This window comes from Centruroides sculpturatus, unplaced genomic scaffold (genome assembly GCF_000671375.1).
Source record: "Centruroides sculpturatus isolate CEXI.00-Female unplaced genomic scaffold, Cexi_2.0 scaffold1153, whole genome shotgun sequence".
NCBI lineage: Eukaryota > Metazoa > Arthropoda > Arachnida > Scorpiones > Buthidae > Centruroides > Centruroides sculpturatus.
The window spans coordinates 13,665-37,236 of record NW_019385436.1 but is presented as its reverse complement, the minus strand read 5'-3'; the positions used below and the strand labels follow the sequence as shown (position 1 = coordinate 37,236).

Sequence of the window (23,572 nt, the reverse complement as noted above, 5' to 3'; positions counted from 1 at the left end):
ATTATTTTAAAAAATATTAAATTAATACTGCAATTAATTAAAATTTGTAATTATTAGTTTAAAAAAATTTTATTTTAAAAATTAAAACATTGATGTTTAATTAATAAACATAAAAAAATAAGTGCATATTAGCATATAAACATATAATTTATGCAAATTTATCTAAATTAATTCATCCTATGATTTATTGATAAAGATGAAGAGCTTCAGAAAACATTTGAGGTGATAACTGCATAATAAAAATCAAAGGTATAAAGATATAGTCCCATACTATGATGATTTGGGAAAAAATTGTAGAAAAAAGATTAGGCAGAAATCCGAGATTGGAGAGGTACAGTTTGGCTTTTTGCTGGGAAGGAGTACGACTTAGAGCAAAAATAGTTTTTGCTCTAAGACAGTTGATGGAAGGCACAGGGAAATGCAGGAAGATTTGTAAATGGTGTTCATAGATCTAGAAAAGGCATATGATAGGGTACCAAGCAAGAGATATGGAGATGTTGAAGGAAAAGAATGTTCCAGAAAATATGTTAGTCTCATCAAGGAAATGTATGAGGGAGCAGAGACCCAAGTGTGGGCACTAAAGAAGTGTTCTTCATTAATGTTGGTTTCCATCAGGGATTGGCCCTCAGCCCTTATTTGTTTGACCTGATAATGTACATGTTTGTGTGTGACATGATGTATGAGGCTCTGTGGAGTATGCTGTTTACGGATGATATTGTGCTGTGTGAACTTTCCCAAACCAAGGCTGAGAAGAAAATGGAAGATTGGAGGAAAGTTTTGGAAAAAAGGGGTAAGAAGATTAGCAGAACTAAAACAGATTATATGACTCTAAATGGTAGAGACGAGTGTAATATTAAAATCCAAAATGTGCCACTCCCTTTTGTTTAGAGTTTCAAATATCTTGGGACATTTGTCGAGATGGGAGAAGGATTGAACTCTGAGGTGCAGCATAGAATTCAATGTGGATGGATGAACTGGAGGAAGCTGAGCAGTGACAAGAAAGTTAGCTGCAATCTGAAAGGAAAATTGTATAAATCAGTTGTTTGACTTGTAATGTTATATGGAGCTGAGACATGGGCAATAACAAGAGCCCAAGAAAGAAAGATAGAGGTGGCAGAGATGAGAATGTTGAGATGGATGTGTGGAGTGTCAAGGAAGGATAGAATAAAGAATGATTTTATTAGAGGTTGTGTTAAGGTGGGCCCCTTGAGCAAAAAGATGCAACAATGAAGATTGAGGTGGTTTGGCCATGTAGAGTGAAGAAGTGACAATTATGTTGGAAAGAAGATCGGAAAACTGATAATAAAAGGAAAGAGGAAAAGAGGAAGATCAAAGATACGTTGGAAAGATAAGGTGGAAGAAGACTTGAACAAGAAGGGACTTAAGAGAGAAGAAGCCCTTGATAGGGAGAAATGGAAAAAATTTATTAGAGAAGAAAAGGTGAAGATGAAAAAGAAGAACTGCATAATGAAAATTAAATTTATTTCATTATTTAAAATTCAATCCTTTTAGAAGTTCAGATAAAATTATAATTTAAACAAAAGTTTTTGATAATAGGACACCTGATAGTCAAAGCAGACTTCTCCTTTGACTGTTAGCCTTCCTTTAGAATACGTATGGTATGTTGATAACTGGGAGAAAACTTGTAGACACTATGAAGCTCAATTTAGAAAAATAGTTAACCATAATGTTAAAACATAAAACAAATTTTAGTGATTTAGATTTTGTAATCTGATTATATATTTAACTCAAATTATCGTTAAGACAATTAATATTGTTACTATAAAGATAATTAGGAAATAAAATAAGTTATTAAAAAATTTCAATATTTCAAATATTTCAAACAAAAATTTATAACAGATATATTAGGTATAATTATAATCTGCAACTTTTCTTGCTATACTGGTTTACTTAACTTTCTTAAAAGTAACAAAAGCATCACTTTTCCACTTTTCCCAATCTTGTTTAATTAGTACAGGTTCTACGACAAAAACCAATAGCTTAATGGAAAGCTTTCTCAGAGCAACATTCACCAATTGAAGCTTGCTAACAGAGTGCCAGTCATTTCATGATTTAAAATATGGCAGAAAGAAAAGAAACAAAGATTGCAAATCATTTGTCAGAATGTATGTTCATATGTTCATGGTTCATAGCTTTTGTAGAACACAGCTCTTCTAAAAGAGAAGAGATTTCCTTTGTGAATAGCCCTATTAAATGTTGATGTTCATGTATATATTAATTAATAACTTGAAATAATAAAACAAATTTATATCTATTGATATTTAAATAGACTTTGTACAATTGTTAATAAACAAGCACAATTCTTATGAATTGTGTAATGTGTGGTTTGATTTAATGATAATTTTTCTAAGCATTTAATTCTGAACATTAAAAAAAATAAAATAGTTATTATAAATGTTTTAATGTAAATTATATTTACTTAACACAATAAAAGTAAAACTTTATATTATATTATTTTATATACATTTGCAAATATTAGAAATTATCTTTATTAATTGTAAAAAGTAATATTCAAATTAATTTAAGTTATTGTTCTGTCATTACTATTCTGAAAATGGAAATGCTTCATTTTTATTACAAAATATTAAAATAATTTGGTTTTGTGTAAGATAATAAAAAATAATTAAATAATTTAGTTTTTAAATATTTCCGTTCATAAAATTAAAATTTAGTTTCATGAAAATAGTAGTTGTTATTGGTTAAAACTTAAAAAAAATTTAATTTGGAATATCTTTCCAATAGCCAGTTATCTTTAATTTCTTAGAGAATAAATATAAATCTTTCATCTATATATATAAAAATGAATGTATGTCTGTCTGTGTGTCTGTGTGTCCTATGTCCTTCATGCATTACCACACCGTTTATCCGATTGCCATGAAACTTTGGGAAGTTGTTTAATATACTCCGGCGAAGGTTTGTGGCATAGTACGATTGCCATGAAACTTCGGGAAGTTTTTTAATACACTCCCGCGAAGTACATTTATCCTACGATAGATGGCGCGCGTTTACACGAGCATTCGCGCATAGTGTGTTTGATCGATTTCAAATTGTGAAGACCATTTCCCCCCTTCAAAAATATATATGTCTCTATATATGCATTTGTGAACTGTTATTTACGATATTTGTAATCATTTTTGTTTAATCACTTTATTTCGACTTTTTTTGCTAATTATGTTTTCGCTCGAACTTCGTTAAAATCTTAACTGTACCCCGAACAACGACCGAAGTTGTAGGAAGAAATTCGCCTATTTTACCGATCTAGGTATCGCCCTTTTTCAAATTTTAATATCGACTCGAAATAATTTAAAAAGACAAATTACAATAAAACGGTTTATTATCTAACTATCAGAAATTTCCCAACATGCCAAGGAAGAGAGGAAGGAGCAATTAAATAATTAAAATTATAAAGGATTTAAAAATATATATATAAATGGGGAATATCGCGCTTTTGACAATCGCTGCAAGTGTGTGGGCTAAATTTGGAGAATCCGTGCTTCTCGCATGGACAACTGTATGTGGCCAGCTCACGCGTCGGAAAACCTTCCGAATTATTCGTGTACGCACCAGACGAAAAAACAAAAAATATCGTGTATCCACGAACACTCCAATAAATAAATAGAATTGAAACGACACTTTGAAATGTTTTCCCGATGAAAATGAATAATAATAATAAGTTTCAATAAAAATAATAAAATGTAAATTGAATTTTATCATAACGAGTTTGCTTGAATTTCGTTTCTTCTGAGATCGCAGCAATGCGCGACGGGTAAGCTAGTAACCTATAAAAATAACTACAGTTGTGAAATATTATGCAAAACCAAATTTTAAGTCAGTTGCAAAAATAATTGATTTATAATATTTTATATAGCACTCACCTATAGTTAATTACTGTTATTGTATCAATTCTTTGAAATAATTGTCTTAAAAAGATTTGAATAAAAATTCATTATTAAAACTTTATAAAAATTTTTCTTACCTCAATATATACAAACTGCTAATTCCTCTTTCCGTTATATTAGGACAGTTACTAATATCTAAGTGTTCTAAAGTTGACTTAAACATATGTAGACGACTTAAACACCAATCATCAATTTTGGGACAGCCACTCAAATTTAATGATTTTAAATAATATAAGTATTCTAAATTTAAAAAAAAAAATGTATTTATATTATTTTTAGCTTATATAAAACATATTGATAACATACAATAAATATAAAATAAAAATAATGATTATAGCAATGAAGTTACATCTAGAGAATCAAATTTATCAAAAATAACATTAGCTCATTTTATTTGGAATAGCCGATTAGTTACATTTAATAAAACAATTAGCATTATTTTAAGAAATACAGTTAAACCTTGATATAGTGCACCAATCTCAAAAAGCATCAGTGAATACTTACTACATATAAATGGATTTTTCCCCATAAATATTAAAACCCTTCAATAAGTATAAATTATTAAATGTATGATTTTTCATTGAAAGTAACAGTTATTGTCAAATCACATAACTTTCAGATTTTCAAACTCAAATTTTTTTATTTTTTGGAAATTACATTTTAAATCTTGAATAATTCTTCCACAAAAACAATTAAATAGTAAAAAAATTGAAAAAATAAAATACTGATAAACTAAAAAGAGTGAACTGTATGTATTAAATACAGTAAACATTCAGAATAATTAATTTGAAATTTAGTATTTATGCAAGTTTAGCACTGAATAAATCTGAAACACACTCACGTTTGCATATTTTTTTCTGATTGCTTTCTATCACGTATATAATAGCATAATTTGTTACATTCACAATTTAAATCATGTATCATTACTTCCTCTCTTTTTATATTCTATAAGTTATTAGAATAAAAAAAATTATGAAATTTAGTGCTTTACATAACAGTACAAATTCTACAGTGCAATCTTTGGCTATGATGCCAAAGATTGCATGAACCTAAAATATTAAGGGTGTGTTTATCTGTAATTTTATTACTAACATTTTTCAATATAAAAAATAAAATGTCATGTCATTGCTCTTATATATTTCAACAAAAATACAATTTTTATTTATCACAAATTATTTAACTACATACAAGATTTTATGTACAGTACAGTATGGTTTTGAAACCGTACTGTACATGAAATCTTGTTGAATGAAATATTGCACAAGTATATCAATAATATTAATTTAACCTTCAGTTTTAAGTAAAGCTTGTTTGCTTATGTAAATAATGCAATATTTCATAAATATTTTAAAAATTAAAATTTGATTAAATATTCTATGACTGTTTTTTAATGTACATATCTTAATACACATGTTTTAATATAAAGGTAGAAAATCATAAATAAAAAAAATTTTTTATGCTTTAAGATTATATTCTTAAATTCAATTTTCTTCCAATAGATTGCAAATTCTAAATTTGCAAATTTCTAAATTATAAAAGTTTTGTTTTGTAATTATTAAAGTTATTTGACTGCATATAGCATAATTTTTCCTGATATATAAATTTTCACAATTGTATTTACAATTGCAATTTTTTTCTAAAATGATTATCAATGATTGCTAAAATTATTGAAATAATCTAAAAATAAATGTATGTATCAGCAACATTAAACCATTTGGTGGATGGTTTCATGTTGTCCATATAGAGAGGTTTCAAAGTTGCATGTCACGTGATGAAACGTACATTTGCTCCGCCCCTTCGCCATTTTTGTGGTAGCTTTAGCATGCTTAGCTTGCACATGGTCTGTTGTTCGATGCACTTGTTTAGTTTAAACATACAAAAATACTGCAGTTTTATTATCATGAATAATGTTAAAAAAGATTCTTTTCTTGCGGGCTATTCTAGCAGTCTAACAGGACGAGATGCAGCTATATACGAAGAGAAAATTTCGTTATGTCAAGGCGATCCATATGAAGCCAGTTTATCAGATTTTGTTGTAGATCAAGAGTTGTGGCCGAAAGTAGAATTTGGTGACATCATAAACTATTTGGTTTTGACAACAAATTTCTACACCCTGTCACAAATGAAAGCATACAAATCTTTAGAGGCCCATAACTATTTAACAAGTGGCTGGGTTTCTCCTTATATAAAGGTGAAAGTAATGAATAACAGCAAAGTAATATTGCTTGAAAAGGTACCTTGTATGTTTTCTTTTGTTTGTTTAAACTCGTGTTTTTACATATTTCTTAACTAAGAATTTTTGTCTGAAAGTAAAAAAGTCTTATTAAAAACAGCTGTGGCAATTTTTTAATTCAAATTGTTCAGTACCTGTATTTTCTAGTTGAAATTACCATATAATAAGCCTACTTGCTTTTAGTTTTAACATGTAATGTTTATAAGTTTGCACTAGCTAAAGCCTGAAATTACATTAGTAGTACATTTATAAATGCACTATACCTAAATTAATATAAGCAAATCAATAAACTCTTCTATGTTTTAAAATATAACTTAGTGTTTATTAATGTAAATATTATTAATGTTAAAATTAAATGTTAATATAAATGTTCTAATGCTAGCATATTAGTAAAAATTGACACAATTTTCTTAAATTCTTGAGAATGTTTTTTTAACACAATGTCTATTTTTTCAGGTTAGTCATTCTCAAAGCTTAAGAATTCCACCTTTAAAAGTGTGGATTCTTGGCAAATCTTCTGGAGAAGTCATAACAGCTCACTGCAATTGTATGGCAGGTTGCTCTTCGGCATGTTCTCATGTTGGTGCTGTACTGTTTGCCTTAGAAGTTGGTGTTAGAATCCGCGAGTCAAAAACATCCACTGACAGAGTAAATGAGTGGTTGCCTCCACATTCAAGAGTTCTTGCTCCTCGTCCATTAAAGGAAATAGATTTCAGTTCATCAGTTGCAAAGTATAACCGCATGACTGATGTAAATGCTAACCAAAGTGCAATCAAAAAGAAAAACATGAAGGTAACACCTATGACTGACAGTGAGCTGGATTCATTTTTGTCAGATGTAACAAAATGTAATCCACAAGCTTGCATTTTGGCTGTTACACCTAGATTTTCTGATTGCTTTGTTGCAAGTGAGGATATACCTTTTCCTTTGATGTTTGGAAATCTTTTTAATCCATCTCTTGTTGATCTGGAGTGGCCTGAGCTGGAAGAATACTGTTGCAAACTGTTTCAAGAGTTGCAACTTACAGAAGACCAGATAAAAAACATAAGTGACTTGACAACAAAGCAACACAAACAGAAAGTTTGGTATCAGTATCGAGCTGGATGCATAACTGAATCTAATATGAAAGCAGCATGCCACAAAAATTAAATTAATCCAACAAAGTCACTGATTAAAAAAATTTGTTACCCATTTGAACATCGATTCAAAAGTCCCTCGGTAAAATGGAGATGTGATCATGAAAACCATGCACGATCGAAATATGAAGAAAAACAAGCTAAACTTCATCGTAATTTCATTATTAAAGAAACAGGATTTCATGTGTTACCATCTCATCCATTCATTGGTGCCTCATCTGATGGTCTTGTAGACTGCAAGGAGTGGTTGAAGTGAAATGTCCTTGGTGTCAGCAGCAACAAAATATTGATGAAAATATGTCTAATTATTTAGTTAAGGAGAATGGTATTCACACAATTAACAAAAGCAGCAATATTACTACCAAATGCAAACACAAATATTTGTATGTAATGCAGAAAAAGTAAGAACACAAATCATAAATGTAAATCTAAGTTAGAAATATAGTTTAAAGCACTTTCAGTCATAATCAAGAAGTCACTCAGTTGTCCTGAAAGTCACTCAGTTGTCCCTGCTTTCTGTTCTTGTTAACAATTAGATGTGTAGCCATACGCTAAATAAATAAATAAATGTATGTAATGCTGAATATTGTGACTTTAGTTTGGACAGAAAAAAGTTTGCACATTGAGAGGATTTATAGAGACTTTACATTGTGGAATAGCATCATTGAAAAAGCAAGAAATTTTTTCAAATTATGTATACTACCAGAACTGACAGCACGTTGGTATTCAAAACAATAGACTGAAATTGTAAATAAAGATTTATTAAAACATTACACAGTGTAAACTTGATTTTATTCAAATGGCACAACACTATTACATAAATTTATTAAAGCACAACTAACATGTACAATCTTTTCTATTGACGTGACATTGTCATGCCCCTTTAGTGTCACATGCTTTAGTGTCAATTGGCAATGTTGACTCTAGAATTTTAAAATTATTTTTAATGCGACCGATTACTCGCTCCACATGGATTCTCAAATGAGACATCTTTCTGCTTTCTGCTACTTCCAATGCAGAGAGTTGTTGTTTACCTCTGGTAAATGCAGGAACTGCTAGCTGTGCTCCAGTAATTCCAATACTATCTGTAATGTTAAAACCTCTGTCTGCTAGCACTAAATCCCCAGGCAGTAAATATTTAAGCAATCCAGAATGTTCGGTTAGGTGTTTGTCACTAACCCTTCCTCCCCAAGGTTCTGATATAAAAGACACAGATCCTTGAGGAGTAATGCCTATTAAAGACTTTACTGTGTTATGGTGCTTATACTGGGACCATGTCAAATAGCGAGCATCTAATGACGAAGGCCGTTCAATAAAAAGCTCAAAACAGTCAATTATTACTGCAATCTTATTGCCAATAGTTTTTTAAAATTCTTTGGGCATAGTTTTTTGCAGCACATCTCTCTCAGGCCAAACAATCAATCTGCTTAACCTGATGTATAAAATGTGCAGCCACTTGTCAAAGATTTGGCATACAAATCCTGTATTGTCGTTTTTGAAATATTAAATCTGTAAGCCAAATCTTCCAAACTTAAATTTAAGTGAAGTCTCATCAAACATACTATCATCTCTTGAAAAGGAGTTAATTTTCTGGAATTTGAATGATAAATCTGTTTACGACAAAGGTTCAGTATCAATGATAGCAATTTAAAATTGCTCAGTCCAGTAAAAAAAACAAACCTTGTTGTCATCACCCTCAAAAAACTCTTCATTAAGAACATATGTTTTTCTTAATAATAATACTTCAGTTTTCAAGTTTGCACACTCAAGTTGCAAGCTTTATATATCTTTAGCTTTAAATTCAGTCTGACAAGTGACGTTTCAACTACAGATGTAGTTTGTACCCATGCATTAGATTTTAAAGGCTCTGCTTCTTCCATTTCTGCAGTTGTTGAGATCTCTGCATCTTTAACAGTAGGAGGTTGGGTGCAAGCTTCAGCTGCCTTAGGAGTTTCAGCTTCTAAGGCCACTCGTTGTATCTTGCGATTACGTGCTCTTTCATAACGCTCCTGATTTGCAGTTAAGTTGTGGTCACTCTCATACCCCATGTATAATGTTGGCACCCAGTCTGGTGATGACTCATCATACAATGAGGAAGGTTTTCCTTTGGAATGAAAATAATTTTTAAATAATATATTATGACAATTTAATATTAAATTATTTTTATTATTATTAATATACTGTGTTTAATGTTAGTAATTTCACATAATATTAAAATAACTTATCATTATGGTATGTTATATATAAATAATAAGAATTTGTCAGGAACAAGTTGAACATTACATGTACTATGTAATAATTATTTGTTACTAATATAAAAATGCAATGTAAAAAGTAGCATCTTAAACAAATGTTAATGTTGCTCACCAAAATAAACTAACTTAACTATTTGTAAATGAAAAATGGAAATTATTGGTTTATATCTTAAAAAATACACATTTATTTATGTAAATTAGACTGGAAGGAAATTGGTTCAAAATATACTTCTAATTCTTCATCTGCTAAGTGATTATCTTTGTTTAACATTTCAATATTAACTCTACTGTATATTTATTACAAGCAGACACTATGATACTCATGTAAAAGTTTATTTAATTTATCGATAACTAGTAATTTGATTTATTGCTTACCTGAAATAAAATGTTTGTGACAAACTCTTGTATTGATATTCACTTTATCTGTATTGAAATTTTTCCAGTTAATTCTCGAGAGCCATGCAGATTGTCTTCGTTGTGAAAGCTCCTCAGTTTGGGATACTTGATGACAAATAATGCCAGGAATTTTAAAAAATGATGTTCCTTTGTTCTTGAGTGAACTAACATTACACCCAATTACACAACAAATAACCATAGTGATATTCGTGACGAAAAAAAAACAATACAAGAACTCCAGTTAAAGCGCATGTGGACACACACAAAGCGTAAACAAGTCACAAAGATGGCGCTGGACGATTGCGCATGCTCATGACGTCACTTGTGATGTTGACATGAAACCTCTCTATAGATTTTTGACAATACTGAGGCTGGACTTGACCAGGCAAGGTTAATATGGACCTCTAAATCTCTAATATGGTTATTATGACAGCATAATTCCTGGGATAATAACCATATTAGAGATTCAGAGGTCTTGGAGATCTTTAAAGCAGGCCAGTCAGGCAGCTGCATTAATCATAAAGATGAAAAATAAATTTCATGCTTGTGGAAGTGCACTTTGATCTGATCTTAACACCCTATTCCTGCCCATTCACACTTCTGCACCTGACTGGTTCAATCATATTTATTAGCTTTTCGAATTTATCAATTTAAATTTGAATTCTGCAGTCATTCCATTTGATATAAAACTTGAATTTTTAAATCTGATGCAGACCTAGTTGTTTGTATTTCATTAAAATGTTGTTAGTGGAAGGACTAAGGTTTTTTTGTTGTGTATTTTGTGTTAATTTGATATATAGAATAAACTAAATTTTTCCAATAAACTATTAGAATAACTTATACTATATAGACTGAGTTACATCTATTCATAAGTTTCAAAATATTAATCAATTTTATAAATACATACAAAACTAGGAATCTATAAAATAATTTTGATTTTTAAAATACTACACTATTAAAATTACAATAATTACCTAAATTGCTGAAACCTTCATATATTAATCCTGTTCCAGAAGCATCAATTTCTTCTAAATATAAGTTAGAAACAAATTTAGAAGGGAGAAAATAATTTCCATTTTTGTCTTTTCTAATCCAATTTTTCTGATCTTTAAATCTCACTGACCCTCCTCGATGTACAATAAAATGTGCTGCAGCAAGATCAGAACCAAGTATTTGAAATCTTTCTGGTATAAAGCTATAAAATGATATTTTTAAAATTACTAAATATTTAATTTAAAAATTAATTTATATAAAACAAATAAATTTATTTTAACTTTAATCTATTAAAAAAAACACAAATTGGTTTTATTTTCTATTAAACAAAATTTAAATAATTTTGTTTAATTTACATAATAAACAAAATCTTCATTCTCTGTTATAACATAAAAATGTGCAATTCATTAATGTTATTTTCAATTACTAAGAACATCATATACAATGCTAATATAAATATCATACAAAGAAAAGTTGTAAAAATAGTTTCTAGAGAATATTGTAAATATTCACTAGAAATTAACCTCTTATTTCCCAACAATATTGATATTCTAATATATCAATATTGAGAGATCTCCAATAAGGATATTATAAATATGTGATTAAAATATCACAATATAAAAGAACAAACAAATTTTAATTTAAAATAATTTAGGAATGAGTTGCATAACTTTACTGGCTTTTATGAGATTTTATTTTAAAAATAACATTTTTAGTTATTTATCTAGATTAATACTGTAATACAATTGTATGTGGCACCATCTGTTATGAAATTTTGTTATAAAAACTTTATAAATTTTTCATTATTATAAAATAGCAAAAGTCTTAATTTTGAAGGTAGAGATGAGTCTTTTTCCTTAAGATATCCATAAAAGGAGTCTACAGATATGAGATCTGGACTGTATATTGGCCATGTGATGAAATGGTCATGTAGAATGACCACTTCAAATAACTTATGTGGGAAAAACATGCAATAACCATGCTTTGGATGCACAATTGCAAGCTGGGAGAAAATATCAAAATTACCATATATGCCATTATCTTCCAGCTAAGGGTACCTCAGCTGGCAAGATAATGGCACTTGAAATTAAACTTTTGAAACAAGGACACTTTTGTGTAATGTCTTTTTATCTCCAGCTTGAAATAATGAATCCATGTTTCATCATCCATGACAATATTGATGAATCTATGTTTCATTGCCACTGTTCTCATAATGAGCAAACAACTCATAAAAAACTATTCTTTATAGTTGTCAGTTAAGCTTAAAGGGATCCATCAAGCATACAGCTTTGAATACTGTAACTCATTGTTTCCCAAAGTGGTGCTACTGCCTCTGTGGACAGTGAGTAAATCTAAGGGGGTGTAAAAAAGCAAGTGGTTGGCAGGTGCTGAAGGTAACCATAGGCAAGGAACGGGTCACTAACAATCTTTCTCTTTCCTCTGTTAAAATGGGTGAGAAGAAAGATTGTATTTAATGGTTTCCAGATGTTGAAAACAATGTACGGTAAGGACACAAAGTGTGAGGTTCATAGAAAAATTTTTCTAAGAATGTTTCCAAGCCTTTCTCACATAAGGGAAAATGGGTTAGGGGTATAAGTTTATGGAACCAAGGGTAGAAGTGGCTCGAAAAAGTTTGGGAATTACTGCTCTAACTAATGAGTAATTGTGTTGACGTTATGCTTACAATATTAAATCAAGCAGCAAGTTCTCTGGTTGTGATTTGCGATTGTTCTGAATAAGGGTATTGGCACATTTCATTATTACAGACACCAAAGTTGTTGTTCGCCAGTCTGAGTAAAGGAGATCAGACAGATAACCTTGACCTTGCTCTGAAGACAAATGTTAGTTTGCCAAACAACTGATAGTGCTTTTATCCATTGCCATTTCTTCATAGATGCTTCTTAACCCTGCGTTAGTGCACTGAGTTTTTTTCCGGCATTAGTGCAGTGGGGCGTTTGTCCACCCCGACATTTTTTTGGGTCCATAAACCATGTAAGTAAAAATTCATAAAGATTTACTCATTTATTTGGTAAAGGCATGTGTCATTATACATATGATTATATTCAGGTATGATTACATATTATATTAGTACATAAATCCACGAAAATAAAAAACAACATTTATCAAAACTCATTACATTAGATCTTATTATTAAACCAATAGTAAAAATCTAAATTGTTTTTTAAGCATTTTTGTCACTCTGATTCAATAGCTGACATTGTACTTTGGCACTCAGTACAAATGACAAGCAACTTGCTATGTTTGGTATTTTCTCAATGTGTTTATGAAAGTCAGCCATTTTGAATTAAAATAAACTTAAATTATTTTTATTCACATTGATTATTATATCTATATTATAAATAATAAAAGTGGTCACATTATAGTTATTTTTAAAATAAAAAAACTAAATAAATATTTGTAAAATATTTAAAAAAAATGTAATTAATACTGTGGGGTGTTTGGACACCCCACTGAGAACTGTCGTTTTTCTCTTACTGGAATTTCTGCAGCATCGTAGTAATATCTGAGCATGCTCTATACATAAAATCATGAAGCTACTGAAGAGGATACAAATATCTCTTGCGAAATCTATGAATAGTGCAACTTTTAAAACGTTGGGGGTGGCGAAACACCCCACTGCACTACCCCAGGGTTAAGAATCTATGAATTTTGTGATGGTCTCATTTTCTGTCAAAAGAAATTTAATCACTACCCTGTTTTGAATGCACCTCATTTACAGATGCCATTTTGAAACTTAATGGTACTGTTGCCACCTAATAGCAAATGTTGAAATTATATAAATAAATATGGAAAACTTGAGTAATATTGCAAACAAAATATTCTTTTTTCCAATTAAACTTTAGTTAAAAAAAATTGCATTGCATTATTTATTAGGCATCCCTCATAAACACAAACAGTATCTTATTATTCTTAAAAATATTAAGCTAATGAAAGAAAAGTATATTTAAGTTTATTTTTTGTTAATGAATGTCATTTATATTTTTAAAATAACTTTTCTTTACAAATTATACATTTAAAAAATATAAATATCAATAGAATAATGATATTAATATTAATATATTAAAAATTATATTAGTATATAAAAATTTATTAAATACGTTTGATCTTCAATTTCTTTCTTTCTCAAATGTTTTCTTCTCCATTCTTTGATCTTAGCCATATTCAAATTTTGCAACTGATGTAGAAAAGATAATGAATCAACACTTAATGAAAATACTGATGTTATTGTATATAAAATAGAATTTTCTCTTTCATCATATTTTTTGGTGGATGTTTTATCATCAGAATAACATCTATGATTCAGTACAGCAATTTGAAAAGGTTTATTTTGAAGCAAATACAAAGCCATTCCTCTGCAGAACTAAAATTAAAAATTAAAATTCTTAATAAATCAAGAAATTTAATGTTTTATTACTATCATAGATAGAATGAGTCACATAATATTTAATGTATACAACTAAGTTTATTAAATTCAAGTATAAGATTGTCTTTGATTTGGAACAGATTTGTAAAAATCATAAAAGATTTTATTGTCAAGCAACAAATAATAGCTACAATTAAAAGATACATTAATTATTATAAATGATTAAAAAAAATAAAAATTATGTCTGCTTATCAAATAGTATTACAAAAAACTGCTTAAAAATAAAATTAGTATATTTCTATTTAAAAACTCTGATATACATATGAAAGTAGTAAGAGAAATGAAAAAATTCAATAGTTGAAAAATAAAGTTTTCTTTTCCTTTGAATGTTTACTATCTTCATATTATACTTGCAAAGCAGTGTGGATAATCTATCTTTTTAAATGGCACCCCTTGATTGTAAAAACAATGAAAACAGTTCAAGGGGAGGACATATACAAAAAATAATACATCAGGCAATACATAGAGAATTGGTATATAATTAAAAGTTACAATAAACTTACTTATACAATTATATATTATACTGCAGGCTAGATAGCATATATTTGGGAGCTAGAGTTGGCCCAAGAGCTGTAGGCTGCCCACTGTTGTTATAGAGCAATAAAATTATGTTTCTTTTTAACAGAACTGTACTAATTTTATTTTTATCTTTGTAGCAAACTTTTAAATAAATGTAATAACTAATATTTTTAAATAAGAATTAATCAAATAACTAAATACACCTATCTTCTTTCTAAGATACAAGATGCAATCAACAAGTTTCCAGATGGATTGTTTTAAAGCATTTAAAATTACATTATTAGATTTTTTTTTAAGTCTTGGTTAGAAAGCATGATTTCTGTTTAATAGGCCATAAATTGTTGCATCTTGCTATCTTATAAGATTTCATAAAATTTATTTTCATAACCACCATTAACAACCATCAAGTAATTAGTAAGTAATAAAACATTTACTAAANAATCGTGTTTCTTTCTAGTTAGCATTGTTTTTATGTTTTATTTGTTTGTTTATTTATTTAATATACACACTTCTTTCAATTTATTTTAAAGTTAAATTATTTTTTTTTTAATTTTAAATATGTAAAATATTCGAAAACGGTACGTTCCATTTTGGAACATTTATAATATTAAACCTGACGATGGCCTATATTAGATAAGTTGAAAACGTTTGTAAAAATAAAAGAATTTTAAGCTCAGCAAAATTAAGTGTTGGTGAAACTGAAGTGATAACCAATTTTATTTCCCACTTTTTTCGCAGTAATTTATCTTTTCGAAATGTGTGCATATGTAATGAGTTTGGTGAACCTTTACACTTACATCCAAATACACAGCAATATTTATTATTTACCATTGTAGGTTGAACACTTTCTAATTCTAACAGATCACAGACTTTATACCCATAGCAGCCGCCATTATGTAGTTCGCGGTAATACCGTTAGGTGTCAGATCTATCGTTGAACAAGCGAATTGACCTTAATAACTGTTGTTATTATGTGATGTTTTTAATGTTCGTTTATAATTTGTGATTAAGTTAAACTATGTTTCGTTTTATATTGAATAAAACTGATGTGCTGGTAAGTTCCCTGACAATTGTTAACGAAAAATATATTTGTTATAAATTCAAATTTTGGATTAATCGGATTAGTGTGTGTTCATTTGTGTACATATTCATTACTAGTGTTGCCACTTGGCAGGTTTTTAAATTCATGTACCGGATTGATTATTAATTTGTTCGGTTTTCGTCGAAATTATGATAAAACAAAATAAATTTATAAAAATATTTGCTAGTATTTAATTTTAACAGTTAAACACTTTAACTTCACACCTCCACCCAAACTTATCCTCATTTTATCCCTAGGCTAAGAGTGACAGAATATGTACTTTTAAAATTCTAACTTGCAAATATCTCTGGCAAATATTAGGTGTGTTCCAACACAAGTCCCTAACTAGTCTAAAACTGTCATGTGCATTATTCAGTTCTTAGCTGTAAAATGACATTGTGTATGCCTCATTCAAACCGGTCAGGGACTTGTGTTGGAACAAACCTATTGTCCAGGTCAGCAATTTTAAAAAGGTAGCAACTAGTGTTTCTCCGATGGATCCCAAGATCCCGGCTGTTTTTTAACCAGGAAATCTCACAAATTTCAATCAAAACTTTTTCCAAAACTTCAGACTATGAGGCGTTAAATATAATTAAAAATAATTTATTCTTGCGAGCGCTTTCGACGTAAATATGCACGTCGTCCTCAGGCAATAGAAAATCGAACATCGAATATTTACGTCGAAAGCGCTCGCAAGAATAAATTATTTTTAATTATATTTAACGCCTCATAGTCTGAAGTTTTGGAAAAAGTTTTGATTGAAATTTGTGAGATTTCCTGGTTAAAAAACAGCCGGGATCTTGGGATCCATCGGAGAAACACTAGTTGCTACCTTTTTAAAATTGCTGACCTGGACAATAGGTTTGTTCCAACACAAGTCCCTGACCGGTTTGAATGAGGCATACACAATGTCATTTTACAGCTAAGAACTGAATAATGCACATGACAGTTTTAGACTAGTTAGGGACTTGTGTTGGAACACACCTAATATTTGCCAGAGATATTTGCAAGTTAGAATTTTAAAAGTACATATTCTGTCACTCTTAGCCTAGGGATAAAATGAGGATAAGTTTGGGTGGAGGTGTGAAGTTAAAGTGTTTAACTGTTAAAATTAAATACTAGCAAATATTTTTATAAATTTATTTTGTTTTATCATAATTTCGACGAAAACCGAACAAATTAATAATCAATCCGGTACATGAATTTAAAAACCTGCCAAGTGGCAACACTAGTAATGAATATGTACACAAATGAACACACACTAATCCGATTAATCCAAAATTTGAATTTATAACAAATATATTTTTCGTTAACAATTGTCAGGGAACTTACCAGCACATCAGTTTTATTCAATATAAAACGAAACATAGTTTAACTTAATCACAAATTATAAACGAACATTAAAAACATCACATAATAACAACAGTTATTAAGGTCAATTCGCTTGTTCAACGATAGATCTGACACCTAACGGTATTACCGCGAACTACATAATGGCGGCTGCTATGGGTATAAAGTCTGTGATCTGTTAGAATTAGAAAGTGTTCAACCTACAATGGTAAATAATAAATATTGCTGTGTATTTGGATGTAAGTGTAAAGGTTCACCAAACTCATTACATATGCACACATTTCGAAAAGATAAATTACTGCGAAAAAAGTGGGAAATAAAATTGGTTATCACTTCAGTTTCACCAACACTTAATTTTGCTGAGCTTAAAATTCTTTTATTTTTACAAACGTTTTCAACTTATCTAATATAGGCCATCGTCAGGTTTAATATTATAAATGTTCCAAAATGGAACGTACCGTTTTCGAATATTTTACATATTTAAAATTAAAAAAAAAATAATTTAACTTTAAAATAAATTGAAAGAAGTGTGTATATTAAATAAATAAACAAACAAATAAAACATAAAAACAATGCTAACTAGAAAGAAACACGATTTAAGGGTTTTTAAGCCCCATTCTTTTTTCTATTATATATTTCCATGCTGTTGGTAGCGTATTAGCATCCCTAGTATTTAGCAACGGTCTTTCATTTTACTTTTATAAATTTCAACCTTTCCCATCTGCAACGGAATGGATGGAAAGTGCACCATTTACCATTTACATTTTTACCGATTCAGTAATTCATAATTATTACGCTTATTTTTTTCTATTTTATTTCACTGTGTATAAATATATATTAAATCATTCATTTATATATTTGATGTTACTTATTTTATTGTAGAATTTTTTTAAAATTTACTACAATGATCAAAAAGTATGAGGAATAGTTCGTTTAAAAACCACAGTGTAATAAGGAAAGGTGAGAAAACCCTATCAACTACCGTGTTTCCCCGAAAATAAGACAGTGTCTTATATTAATTTTTGCTCTGAAAAATGCGCTAGGTCTTATTTTCAGGGGAGGTCTTATTTTTTCCAGGAAGAAGAATTCACATTTATTATTGAACAAAAAAATTCCCAAGTCGAACTTAGACGAGAGTGACGTATATCCGGTGTGTCGAACTGTCGCCTTTTTATAGCGTCAACATCGGACTCGATGACCAATTAGTGCTTACTGAACCGTAGCACTATGCAAATGTCATGTGGCGTGATTCCCGGCCGACCAATTAGCCATCACCAGCCGTAACGTTATGCAAATCTGTGATTCCCAAGCCATAGTCTTATGCAAATCATGCCGTGTGGCGTAATTGTCTGCTGACCAATCAGTGGCTGTACTTTCAAAAAGCCAACGGCCACTTTCAACCATCGGTCGATGACCGTTACGACTAAAAAAAATTTCGCTAGGTCTTACTTTCAGGGGAAGTCTTATATTTCGCAATTCAGCAAAACCTGTGCTAGGTCTTATTTTCGGGGAAACACGGTATACACAGTGGCGATATTCAGCGGGTTCGCACAGGTTCTGCCGAACCCGTTGTTAAACACACGTAACATTTCTCAGTGGTTTTGTTTCTTTTAAAAAATATATTAAAATATATGTATTATTCTCTGTAACACTACTAAACTAGAACCTTATACCCTGTTCGCCTAGTGCAGTGTTTCTCAACGGGGCGATATCGTCCCCATGTGGGCGTTTTTCCATGTTGAGGGGGCGATTAGTATTTATATTTGGGGAGCGAAAAACAATTTTCTGAGCGATATAGTAAAACATTATATTAAGAATAATTAGATATTTTATTCGTTATATCGTATAATAATTAAACAAATAACATTATACTAGTCACTAGTCTATTCAATGCAGTACGAATTTGGCGCTAGTCTTGGCCCTCGGCATCGGAATTTTGAAGTGAAAGGGGACGATACTACGTAACGGTTTTATTGAAGGGGCGATACTACATTAAAGGGGGTGACGATTCGTTAGACGTTGAGAAACACTGGCCTAGTGCAACCTCCATCGATCGTTTCAATCTCGATTAAAACGAGGTTCAGAGAGTTCTTGAAACTAGATCCAGTCATAAGAGAGATCCCACAACAGTGCTGTGCGATGTCTATAATTTTAACATCAATGTGAAACATCGATGTTTGCCTAAGCATCGATGCTAAATTTCGATGTCGGATTTCACATCGATGTTTGATCGATTCCCATTGGAACATCGATGTTCAATAAAGATAAACTCAAACAATTAAAAAAAAAAAAAAAAAAACCCGGGTTTGTTCGAACAGAAGTTCCTGACGCATGCGCAATGTCATTTTACAATGCGAAGAATAACGTGCATGCCGGTTCTAAATCAGTTACAGTTAGGGACTAGGGACTTGCGTAGGAGTAACGTAAGTAACTTAAATTAAGAAAGAACAGGTACAGATAACTTAGCTCTATTTGATACGTGTACATATCCGACATATCCGAACGGACCACCTCCGAAAAATTCCTGGGGATTCCTTGACCCGTCCGGATTCGATCCCGGGTCCCCCAGAGCGGTAGGCTGCCACCTTCACCGTTGGTATCCGGCCTCAAAGTCTACAGGTTGCGCGCCACAAGTCGGCGTAAACAGACTAACATGGCAGAGTTGCGGATGAGTTTCAATGAGTGTGAGTTCGTTCACTGTTAAAATAGTGTAAATTTGTAAACATATTTGCGAGAACTTTGTTTCATCGCAATTTCTACGAAATTCCCGGACTGTCCGGGTGAAAACCGAACAGGTGGTAACATTAGGAACAAAGAATGAACTGCATGCATCGATGAATCAAAATTCACATATTGCAAACATCGATTCAGGATCGATGTTTCAAAAACATCGGAAAGTCGATGCACCGACGAACAAAAACATCGATGTGTCGATGTCACATCGATGCATCGCACAGCACTATCCCACAATCCCACGGGCGTGAGAAAATACAAGATGGCTGCGGAACACGTGTCGGGCTATCAACAGCGAAATAAGAAAGATATTGTATTTCGAGAGACGATGACATCTGTCTATTATAATAATACCTAACGATAAAATAAATGATTTAGAAAAGTTGTTCTTGTTTAACTGCTTTCCCTACGACTTTTTCTGATTAAAAAAAAAGCCAATTTTTATGTTTATAAAATATTTTGAATGAAAAATATTAAAATACGTACAAAATAAACCGTTTTGAACACTTTTTTATTATTTATAAAAAAGATATAGTTCCTGCATAAACAATGTTAAATTTTAACTGACTTAATTTTGCGAACACATCTTTTTTATTTATATGGATATCTTAAGGTCAGTTTTTGCGCTAATGTTGCTAATGCACCATTTGAGCGAAAAAAAAATTGTTAAGAAAAAATTTTGTTAGCGAACCCTTTTTTAAATATTTCGAATATCACCACTGACTATACATAACTACTAGACCCCGAATTGGATAAAAGTTAACGTTAAAAAAGGCGCCGCCGTCTGAAGCAAAAGAAAGTAGGCGCCGCCATGACAGTCTAAGCCGCAGTGGTTCCCAATTAGTTTTTCCTGCGTACCATTTTAAGAAAGAGCTCAAACTTGTGTACCCCTTATAGCAGAAATTCATATTAATCCATACTAATATTATAAATTCGAAGGTAATTCTGCCTGTCTGTCACCTTTTCACGTCTAAACCGCTGAACAGGTTTTAATAAAATTTGGCACAGAGATAGCTTACATGTTGAAGATGGACATGGACTACAGTTTACTGCGAGAAAATATCTTACTCCCACGAGAAAACTCGATATAATGCGGGCGAAGCTGTGGGTAGACAGCTAGTGATAAATATGAACAAGTTTCTTTACATTTCTTACCCTTAAAATACAATTCTAATAATAATGAAAATAACAAAATTATTTAATTTTAATGTGACAAATGTGCATGATTTTCTTTGCACAACTTCGTAAAATCTGGTTGCTTTTTGGTCAGCTTCAGTCTCGAGTTATCTTTGAGTTGAAGTCGGTGACGATGTTTAGTTTTCATGTTCGTCATGGCCGAAAATCCACTCTCGCAGAGGTATATTGTGTAATATGGTAGTAAATATTTTATTGCCTCTTCGCTGACATGATGATAATGATAATTGTACAATTAACACAGTTTGTGTTAATTGTACAATTATCATTATCATCATGTTAATTGTACAATTATCATTATCATCAAAAATTGTACAATTAACACAGTTTGTGTTAATTGTACAATTTTTGTTTCTTGCGCAAGAATTTCATTTAGGTATTGTCACAAATGCATTTTTTTGATGAAATTTCGAGAATATTTTTAGTTATAAATAAATAAATTTGTGCATTCGACATCATGTTATAAATTGCCGAATTTTTGATGGTCCACCCATTATTTTTTTTTCATTGCTTCATCTCATGCATTTAAATTTTAAATCGACCGATTTTAGATTGCCGCGCGTACCCCCAGGTGTACACGTACCACTAATTGGAAACCATTGGATTTGTCTAAGGTAAAAAGTGCGTATGCTGTGGACATATTGTTGTGTACCGACGTATGGTAGATATTTCTAGCGTAATTACTATTTATTTAGTCTCGAGTGTGCGGGAATTGTCACAGAGGCATAACAAGAATGCCACCGAGTTGCCCTGCAGTTAATTATACGGGAAGGTATAAAAAAGGATCCTGTATCACGTTTCACCAGTAAGTTAGATATAGGCATAGTTGCTGACACTACTGTATATCGTCGGTTGACGATCGAAATCTCGTAACTCCTAACAAAACTTTTCTGGAGAAACATTAAACTTTCTTCAGAAGTCCGTTATTACCCTATGTCGATTATTATTATTTTTATTTATGTATTGAACTAGGTTTAACTCGGGACCTACGAAAGTTTCACAGATCACAGAAAACTTGTTTCGTTATCCACTAATGCCTTAATTCAAATTTGAGCAAATATTGAAGGTACGAGGTTTTCATTGCCGACCGATGATAAAGTATCCTTTTTTGTACGTAATAATATTAGGCGGCCATACACGTTAAGTTAATCCTTTGAGGCTGCCTGACCTTGAGGAACTTCAGGATTTCCTATCGTCCACACACGAAGAAGAAAATCTCTCAGCAGAGGCGTAGCTAGGGTAGGAAACGTGCCCCGGGCGCCACTCGCAGAGGGGCGCCAAATGGTCTCCAAGACAAACAAGATTTGTTTCTGGGGGAGGGGGCGCCAATATAGTGTCGTGCCCCGGGCGTTAGTTATGTTCGCTACGCCATTGTCTCTCAGTCAGTCGGTCATGGCATCTGATGACGACATACTGGCTGTTCTTGGATGTTTATTGGCGACAAATTCTATTAAAATTCGAGGGATAAAAGTATGCATAGAAGTCTATAGTGTAAATAGTGGTAGTAGTGGTTTGGGTAGCGCTAATCACAAAATTAATTTTTCATATCAATAATTTTTAATGGAATTATTTCAGATCACAAAATTAATTTTTCAAGAAAAATCTTGGACTATAGATTCTGTTAAAAAGCATCAATTATCAGCGAAAGATCAATAGCAAGTCATTGTACTATAAAAAAAATTCACGGATTAAATTTTATAGACGAATATATATTAATAATTCTCAACCACATCCGATATTAGTATAAATTGCAAAACATTATTATCGCAAATTAATTTTATAATTTAATATTTAATTTTTATAATTTATTAAACTTTGTCTTATTTTAAGTTGTCATGTTTTAATTTACTTGGATATTAAAACAATAATTTTTTTTAAAATGTAAGAGAAAATGATATAGAGTATCAAGATGTTTTATGAACACGGAAGAAATGAATTGAGAAGTTTTCTAAATATTAAAATTATTTATAATTTTAATTTACTTGAGAAATTTATGATCTGAAAATAATTTATAACCTGAAAAATTAATTTTTTAGGTAATAAATAATAAAAGTTAATAAGGTTATAGAAAATAATTCTTCCAAACATTCACGAGACATTGTTCTAACTACTCAGCGGTCTCACAACTAAACGACACGACGGCACACACGTTAAAGTCGGCCTGCGCAATCTGACACTGTGCAGGAAAATCAAGTGATTTTTCGATTCTACTCCGGTGGTCGGTACAGTTCGCCAAAACTGTTAAGTTTTCCCCCACACACTATCAGGAATTACTCAAGGTCAGGCATGCATGGTTAATCCTTCGAGGATTAACTTA

At 30.9% G+C, this 23,572-nt stretch overlaps 2 protein-coding genes and 1 pseudogene across 2 annotated transcripts; 1 reads left to right on the top strand and 2 right to left on the bottom strand.

The window, feature by feature from the left end:
* The first annotated feature begins 6,550 nt into the window (after positions 1–6,550).
* LOC111638967 lies at positions 6,551–7,302 on the top strand. Its single transcript, XM_023384745.1, has one exon. It carries the CDS (start codon positions 6,703–6,705, stop codon positions 7,300–7,302), a length of 600 nt encoding a protein of 199 aa, XP_023240513.1. The 5' UTR covers positions 6,551–6,702.
* Positions 7,303–7,804: 502 nt separating this feature from the next.
* On the bottom strand, positions 7,805–9,024 carry LOC111638977 (annotated as a pseudogene).
* Positions 9,025–9,040: 16 nt separating this feature from the next.
* Positions 9,041–17,469, bottom strand: LOC111638964. The gene is made up of 4 exons (XM_023384742.1): positions 17,311–17,469; positions 14,053–14,315; positions 10,915–11,135; positions 9,041–9,393 (listed from the first exon to the last, which is right to left on the bottom strand). The coding sequence occupies exons 1-4, from the start codon at positions 17,344–17,346 to the stop codon at positions 9,041–9,043; spliced, it is 873 nt and encodes a 290-aa protein (XP_023240510.1). The 5' UTR covers positions 17,347–17,469.
* Between the last annotated feature and the right edge of the window lie 6,103 nt (positions 17,470–23,572).

Excerpts from the sequence above, each read along its gene's own strand:
- LOC111638967 (XM_023384745.1), top strand. The coding sequence starts at position 6,703 with ATGGCAGGTTGCTCTTCGGCATGTTCTCATGTTGGTGCTGTACTGTTT.
- LOC111638964 (XM_023384742.1), bottom strand. The coding sequence starts at position 17,346 with ATGTTTCGTTTTATATTGAATAAAACTGATGTGCTG. Across the intron at positions 14,316-17,310 it reads TGAATAAAACTGATGTGCTG|TTCTGCAGAGGAATGGCTTT; the intron begins GTAAGTTCCCTG and ends TTTTAATTTTAG. Across the intron at positions 9,394-10,914 it reads TGAAGGTTTCAGCAATTTAG|GAAAACCTTCCTCATTGTAT; the intron begins GTAATTATTGTA and ends TTCATTCCAAAG.